Source organism: Bison bison, unplaced genomic scaffold (assembly GCF_000754665.1).
Source record: "Bison bison bison isolate TAMUID 2011002044 unplaced genomic scaffold, Bison_UMD1.0 scf7180017864342, whole genome shotgun sequence".
Classification (NCBI taxonomy): domain Eukaryota; kingdom Metazoa; phylum Chordata; class Mammalia; order Artiodactyla; family Bovidae; genus Bison; species Bison bison.
The window spans coordinates 87,606-95,845 of record NW_011494914.1 but is presented as its reverse complement, the minus strand read 5'-3'; the positions used below and the strand labels follow the sequence as shown (position 1 = coordinate 95,845).

Genomic DNA, 8,240 nt, shown 5'->3' with positions numbered 1-8,240 from the left:
TGACTAAGCAACTCTCACTTTCAAGTATTCTAGACGGGCCTCCCAGATGGCGCTAGTGGTAAAGAACCTGCCTGCCGATGCAGGAGACATAAGAAATGCGAGTTCCATCCCTGGGTTGGGAGGACCCCCCGGAAAAGGGCATGGCTACCCACTCCAGTATTGTTGCCTAGAGAATCCCGTGGACAGTGGATGCCTGGCGTGCTGCAATTCATAGGGCCGCAAAGAGTCGGACACAACTGAAGCGACTTAGCATGCATGCACACGAATATTCTAGACACAAGCCCATCCTCTGATATATGATTGGCAGATACTGTCTCCTGTTCTGTGATCTGTGTTCTCATTGCTTCATAATGCTCCTGGCAGCGTAAGACTGCTTCATTTTGAAGAAATAATCCAACGTATCTGTGTCTTCTTGCTTGCGTACTTACTGTCGTTTCTAAGAAACCCCCAAGATCAAAAATCCCTATCCTGATATAATATTGTCTTCTAAAAGTTCTACAGTTCTTTAACTTTTAGCTCTTATTATAATTTTACATAAACAGAGTCACATCTCCCTCCCTGGTACTTTTATCACGAGATGCCATTTCTTTGTCTGTGAGTCGGAAACAACAGGGCTTATCTCACTGGGTTTGTGCAGTTTTTAACATCACGATTGTTTTGCCCGTTGTCCGCTGAGAGCAGGGCGTGAAGGACACCAAGTTCTCAGCTGAGTGGGGAGACCCGCCCAGCCACCGGCGTGGAAATTCCATTTGAGAAGTGAACGTGGTCACATGGCTCAGCTCCTGGAATCCGCCGGTGTTTTCAGAACAACCCAATACACAGAGCAGGCCGGGGGATGTTATCTGACCCCCAGCCAGCCGGAGCGCTAAGGCCAGGAGGGAGACCGCCACGTGGGGCTGCGTCCAGCCAGCCCGGGAGGCGGGGGCACCCACAGCTACACATTTGTGGGGACAAACATGGAGATCTGCTAGGAGGGTTCAGGGCGCGTGGGTTCAGAGCACTGTGGGAGGGAAGAACTGCAAACACCCCCATTTTACAGAGGGGGTCTGGAGCACCGCCCTCCCCCCCCTGGAGCAAGACAGGACCCAGACCAGGCCCACAGTGGGGTCAGGCTTCAAACCTTTGCCGCCACTCACCCGGCACCCCTGGGGCTGCTTCCCTGAGCCTGCAGAGTGTGGGGTGCTGATGGGGACACACGGATGAGGGGTCCCAGATCCTGCCTCTGGACAGACGCCACAGCCAGGACAGAGGATCTGGCTGAGACAGGGTCTGCTGGGCACTGAGCCTCGTGCCAGGATGGCGCCCTGAGGACCAGGCTGGGAGCACTTCAGGATGGAGGCTGGACCCTAGCCGGAGCCCCCCGGCCCCACACACCTTAGCTTGCAGAGGCTCTCCCCACTGCACCCCACCTCTCTGCTCCGGAGTCCAGGCTCGCTCCCCTGCGCCCCCCTACACACCCTGTCTCCTCCTCTAGCCCCTCCCCCTGCCCCAGAGCTTTCTTCCCGCCATCCGCCATCGGTCATCCCCGCCAAACGCCACCTCATCCGAGGTGGGGGGTTGGAACAGACTGGAAGCTCCTTAGAGTTTCTTTCTACCTTGATGGGCCCTCCTCTTCGTATCAATAGCAGAAGGACCGAAGCCATTACAATATCTCTTAAGGCTGGTTTCCCAGCCTCAGGCCCAGCCAACACTCCGGGCTGGACCATGCTTCTGTGGGCCCGCCCTGTGTACCACAGGGCGGTGAGCAGTGTCTCTGGCCTCAACACCCCTCCAGAGGCCTGTGGCACCCCCTCTCCCGCCAAGCTGAGACCATCAGAAGTGGCTCCAAGCAAGGCCAAATGCCCCCCACCCTCCCCCGGGAACAAAGTCACCCTTGGCTGAAGACAGAACCACCAGGAAAGCAGCAGAGGACAGGGGCAGGAGGCACGGAGGCTCCACCCAGAGCAGGGGCCCAGCAGCAACGCCCGCCACCGTGTACTGCCCAGGCCCCCCCCTTCCCCGAGCCTCAGCTTCCTCATCTGTGAAACGGGTCACCGCAGAGGGCAGCCTTCAAGAGTCCAGAGGACAGTTGCTGAGGCCGGGCACACGTCAGCTCCGGCCGCATCTGCCTTCATACACGGCAGAGCTCACGCTGCCTCCCCTCGGGTTGGACCCCAGGCTTCCTGGGGGGACTGGAGACTTCTGGTCAGAACAGAAGTCTTCCTCCCGGGCCGATGGTCGGAGCGGTGAGGGCAGCATGGGCCTTACCTGTCCCTCCTCCGGGCATCCCCATGGACTGTGACCTCCGCGAGCCCGGCCGGCACCCGTGAGGCCGCGGGCAGGCAGTAGCTGGCCGAGGGCTGGAGCCTCTGCGGCCAGCACAGCCCTCAGGGAACATGCCAGAGGGTCACGAGGCAGCTGCTGCCCTCATGCCCGAGGAGGGCTGGGCCGAGCCCTGCCCAGTACACCGAAATAGACTGCCACCCTGCTCGGGAGACACACCTGTTCCCGGGCGTCCGGGAAAGCGGCTTTGCAAAGGCAGGGGGGAGGGTCCCGGGGAAGCTGGGTCCATCTGCGGCCCCACGTGGCCGGCCCGGCCCGCAAGCTGCACCCTGCCCCCCGCCCAGCACCTCCCAGCCCATGCCCAGATTCTGGGGACCCAGCCCCACAGCTGCGGCCTCTGCAGCTGACATTGACTCTCCCCCAGTCTGCAGGCCAGAAACCCCCAAAGGCTCTGGGGCAGTTGGGGAGGGTGCTTCCCTTCATCGCCAGTTTCTGGGGACTCTGGGCGACCCGGACCAGCATTCACATCACTGCCATCTCAGCCCCGGAACTCACAGGGCTGGCTTTTCTCTGTACATCCCTGCGTGTCCTTCTTTGTCTCTTATACAAGGACACCAGTCACTGGATTTAGGGTCCCCTCTCTTCCAGGAGGACCTCCTCTCCATCCTTACCCTGATTACCCTGCAGAGACCCTATTCCAAATAAGGTCACATGTGAAGGTTCCAGGTGGACATGAATGTCGGGGCGACCTACTTAACCCACTCTGCAGCCCCTGTGCCAGATGGGAGGAGACTCAGGCTTGGGACACTTGGGGGGCCCCTAGGCATAAAGGCAGCGGTGAGAGACCCTGACTGCCTGGTCCCCTGGTGCCCCTGTGCTCCTGGATGTCTCTCTGCAACACTCGGCATTAAGCTCTCCAGAGGCAGAAAGGCCCTGTGACCCATGAACCACACAAGCGGGAAGGCCTGCCTGGCCCCCAGCGCGCAGCCCCTGAGACCCTGCAGGTGTTATCCCGGCTAACCGCGTGTGACGGTCTAGTGGCCAGGGGCCAGGGTCCCACCGCGGGGAGGCTCAATGGCCACGCCCTGGAGCACGGGGCATATTTCCCAGGGCTCAGCTGCAGCGGCTCTGGGGGTGGGGCGGGGAGGCCACGTCAGCCCTCCCCCAGCACCCAGCAGAAAACACCTCATTAGCTCAGCTCTGAAGAGTCAGAGGGGGTGCTGGCCGCCAGCAGGGACTCTCCCGGCCTGATCTGATGTTTGCTAACCACACTAGGTCTTCCCTGGGGGCTCACACGGTAAAGAATCCGCCTGCAATGCAGGAGACCCAGGTTCGATCCCTGGGTCAGGAAGATCCCCTGGAGGAGGGCATGGCAACCCACTCCAGTGTTCTTGCCTGGAGAATCCCATGGACAGAGGAGCCTGGCGGGCTACAGTCCGTGGAATTGCAAAGAGTCAGACATGACTGAGCGGCTAACACTACCACAACTGATCGCACTGGTCTGAACCTCTCCACCTGGTGGACGAGGGGTGGTGAGCACAGGGCTGCAGGCAGCGTCACGCCAGGCTCCAGGTCCCGCCAGTGGGTATGGATGACACGTCCCAGGGAGAGAACGACAGCCCCGCGTGCTTACAGAGGAGGAGAGCCTCTCTCCACTCATCTATTCTGCAGCTTCGATGCCTTGCGGTCTGTGCCCAGCCCGGGCCGAAATGACCACTGCGTTGGCAACAGCGACCAAGACAGCAGCCCCCGCTGAGCCCCCAGCCAGCCCCGCACCCGAGGCAGGGACCGGCACGTTCCTACTTCCCCCGTGAGGACACCGAGGCAGAGACGGGGGAGCTGGGCCAGCTCCAGTGAACAAGAGAGGCCCGCAGGCTCTGAGTTTGAGAGTCAGACAGGAGAAGAGGGGCAATACGGTCTGGTGCCTGAGCCGGGGTATCACAGGGGGTGGTGGGCGCTCCCGGCGGGGCTTAAGGGGACGCCCCGGCAGAGAGAACCCGGGGTGACTCAGAGCCCAAGGGGTGGCAAGCTGCTTGACTCGGGATGGAGGTTGGAGAGGAGAGACGGCGAGCTGATGTTCCCGGCAGGATGGCGCCCTAGGCTATATGAGGCTCTGCTGGGGTGGGAAGGTGGGCAGGGGCCAGGGCAACAGAACTTCCATCGAAAACCCTGGGTCGGTCTCACCCTGAGAACGAGGGAGGCTGGGGTCTGCCCAGGCACTCGAAAGAGAATCATCGTAGGAGGAGCTGCGGGTACCATCCATCCACAGGGCAGGCGCTGCTGCGGCCCAGACTCAGCGTGGCTCAAGGCCCCCTTGGAAGGACCGCCTCCCTCGCCCATGCATCCCAGGGAAGATGGCTTGGACCATGAACCCCAAGCCCGCTGCTGCCTGGGGAGAGCGCCCAGAAGAGGCCAGCTGTCTTGCCTTCCGGACTCACCTCCCCAGGGCTGGCGCCTCCCTCACCAGGGTCATCCCCCTCGGGCCTGATGCCTCCTGTCCATCTGGGCTGGGCGGGCAAGACCCCTGTGCGTGACACGAGCAGCCACAACACTGCCAGAAGGGCTTCCCAGGAGATGGGAACCGTAGGCTGGGGGCTCCTTGGTCCCTGGGGCAGAAATCCGCCCCGGGCCTGGTTCAGCTGGCCTGATCTGGTGTTCGCTGACCGTGCTAGGTTTTCCCTGGGCTCCATGCCTCTCCAGGTATCTGCCTAACTGACCCTCAGCTCCGAGCACCTCCCCACCCTGCCTGGCCTGCACCAAGGCCCCCATGGAGGCCAGCACACCCAACCCCCCCGACCCCATGCCATGACCCACCAACTACAGTGGCTGCCGGGCCTGTGGGAGACTGCCCTTGGCTTGTGGGGACACCTGCCCTGCCCACAGAGGTTCCAGGGCTCCGGGGACCCACGGCCTCCTCTCCCACAGGCTCAGGTGGTTTCCCAGCACCAGGGGTGGGGGGAGCTGTCCGGGCCCTGCTCCTCTTCCGCATCGGTTCTGGGGGGAGCGGGCAGGAGGGGCAACATGAGGCAGCACCCACAGGGAGGACGGGCCACGGCCGCCCAGCCTCATCGTGGGAGATTCCTGCCCCGCAGCCTCTCCAAAGTCCCTGTGCGCACTCAAGGCGGAGGACCAGGACCCTGGTGAACCTAAGCTAACGGTGGATGTGCACGCTCCCCCCAGGGATGGCGACCAGCTGGGGCTGTAGGGGAGCAGTCCCTTCTCCCCTGCCCCAGACCCTGCAGGATGAGCCTCCATCTATCCCTCTGAGGATGCAGGGTGAGGGGTAAGGTGGGACGTTGTCCCTTCCCCACCTGGAACCTTCCAGACTGATTCTCAGGGAGGGTCGCAGAGAGACAGAGCCAGGCCCCGAAAACCCACAAATGGCTGTGTCCAGGGCACTTCACACCGGGCTCTAGGCCGCCGGTGGGCAGCTTCCACACGGTTCCAGCGTCAGCGCACAGAGAGATGCGCCCACCCGGCAGCGGCCCCACAAGCACAGAGTACAGCCTGCAGATGGACCGGGCCCGGGCCCCCCTGCTCCTGCCCCCTCACTAGGGTCCCCAGTCACGGGGGAGAGGGCTCTTCTGGCCCCGTGACTTGGTGTCTGCTCCCACGCCTGGCTTGGTTGCTGCACGCACGCAAGTGGAAGTGACCACCTGCAGGTTCAGGCGTCACACAGCTCCCTCTGCTCTTCCTGCACGGAGCACATCCCCCAGGCCACCCGACGATCCCAGGAGGAAGATGGAGAGGGGACGGGGTCAGCCCCTGGGAGCCCAGCCTGGTCAGCTGAGCTCCGGCCAGCCTGCAGGCCCCAAGCCAGGATAACTGATTGCCGACTGAGCCTCTGAGCTTCGGGGTTGTTCGTCCCACAGCGTACCAGTTTCTTGTAACCAGCACGAACGGGTAAAACAACAGTCCTGGAAGCCAGAAGTCCAAACTCGGTACCACGGAGTTGGAACGCAGGTGTCTGCTGGGCAGGGCTCCCTCGGGGCCTGGGGGGAGGATCCTTCCTGCCTCTTCCAGCTCCGAGTGGCAGCCGGCATCCTTGGCTCATGGTGGCATCTCCCCATCTCCGCCCGCCCTGTTGCTCCCGGCCCCTTCTCCTCTGTGAGTCTGTCTGCGGCCTCCCTCTGCCCCTCTAAGGGTCACTGTGATACATTAGGACTCACACACATAATCCAGGATGATCTCCCAGTGCAGCATCCTTACCTCAATCCCGTCTGCAAACCCCCCCTTTTTTCCCAAATACTCACAGGTCCTAAGATGAGGACGTGAATATTGGGCTAGGGGAGCGTTTTTCAGCCTGCCACACACAGCAATCGTTTATACAACATGTGAATACATAACAGATTTTTTTTTTCACCAAACAATACTTCGCCCTATTACTTGGGATGTGCTCTGCTATTTTCCTTTCTTTTTCTAGACTGGGTCTGCTCTTTTTCTATTCATTTCAACCTCTTACGTAACAAAGGCTGCTGTGACCCACTAAACTGATTTCACACCCACAGATGGGTCGCCACCTGCAGTGGAGAAAGCTCTGTTCTGCCCTCTATGCCTGTACCCCTGCCAGGGTTGGGGGGCCAGGCAGAAATGACAGCGACTGAAAGAAAAGAGAGAAACGCGCTCTTCCTGGACTCAGAGGGTGGGCAGGACTGCAGGAGCCTGGAAGGACCGCCACTCGTGAGGGCGGATCCAGGCCACCCTGCCCCGGGGACAGCCCTCCGCCTGTGGCCCCAGCAGGCTGGCGCCAGCCAGAAAGGCAAGGGGGAGCGTGGCCAGGTGGCTTTGGCGGCCCCACTCATGTCCCCGAGCCCCTGACTGCCCCCCTCCCTGCACACTCCCTGCTGCACATTCCAGAATAATTCTTTACCCCTAACAGCCCTGCTCTGCGTCCAGCCATCCCTGAGCCTTGCCGAGTGATACCCACTCGCATCTTTATTGCTGAATGCTGCTTAAAAAGATAAGAAACAAATGAAATCAAGGGCTTGAAAACTTTACGACACATGAGTACTGGTTTTTCAGGTAAATTTAAGGCAATGAGGATTCCTCAAGACCCAGCCGGGCCTCTCCTGTGCACTCAACCCCCAGAGCCATCGGAGTGCTGACACCTCCACCCAGAAGTCCTCCAGGAGCCTCACAGTCGGAAAAGAGAATGCCTCACCATGGCCACCCTCCCTCGCTCCCCTCTCCCCGCCCTCCAACAGGGCCACGCATCGCACCCAACACCCCCACCAAGCTGACTGCCCTTGTGCAACTCAGGCAGCCTTGTGTTTGCAGCCGGCTCCATGTCTCAGCCACTGTGTGACCTGGGCCCATCGGCTTCACCTCTCTGGGCCTCAGTTTCCCGTCTCTCTGATGGGAGTGCCTGCCCATTGGGCTTCAGAAAGACTGAACGAGATAATACATGTGAAAGTGCCGGGCACCTCAGGTGGCACGTGATGGGCACTTGGTGAGCAGCATCTTTTGGTCCCAATTCCTAACTTTGTGAGTTTGGCTGGAACAAACGGCCACAAACTGAGTGGCTTAAATAACAGAACTCTATTCTCTCGTGGTCTGGGGGCCGGAAGTCCTGAATCAGGGTGCCAGCAGGGCCGTGGTCCCTCGGGAACCCCCAGGGGAGAGCCCTTCCTCGCTCTCCTGATGCAGGTCGCGGGCGATGCTTGGCGCGGAGCGGCAGCCCTTCGGCCTCCGCCTCTGCGGTCCCGGGGCCCTCTTCCTATGTCTCCACGTCCATGTCTCTCTTCCTCGTCTCATCAGGATGCCCTACTCCACGTGACCTCATCTCAGCTAGCTACATCTGCAACAACCCTATTTCCAAATAAGGTCACATTCACAGGGACCAGAGTCAGGACTTCAGCACCGCTCTTCGGGGACACAACTCAACCCAGAACACAGACCTGCCCGTCATCACCAATACCGTCTGTGGTCTCAGAGCAGCGAGCGCCACATGTCGGCATTGCCCTTAGGCTTTCTCCATC

At 60.8% G+C, this 8,240-nt stretch overlaps 1 protein-coding gene across 3 annotated transcripts in view; it reads right to left on the bottom strand.

Annotated features, from left to right (window-relative positions):
* ABLIM2 (actin binding LIM protein family, member 2) overlaps positions 1–2,382 on the bottom strand; it is a 143,266-nt gene extending 140,884 nt beyond the window's left edge. For all 3 annotated transcript variants that reach the window (XM_010854526.1, XM_010854525.1, XM_010854524.1), the window contains exon 1: positions 2,248–2,382. In XM_010854526.1, coding sequence (XP_010852828.1) covers positions 2,248–2,377 — 130 coding nt within the window. In that variant the 5' untranslated portion in view covers positions 2,378–2,382. The remainder of the gene's footprint in view (positions 1–2,247) is intronic.
* Positions 2,383–8,240: the final 5,858 nt, after the last annotated feature.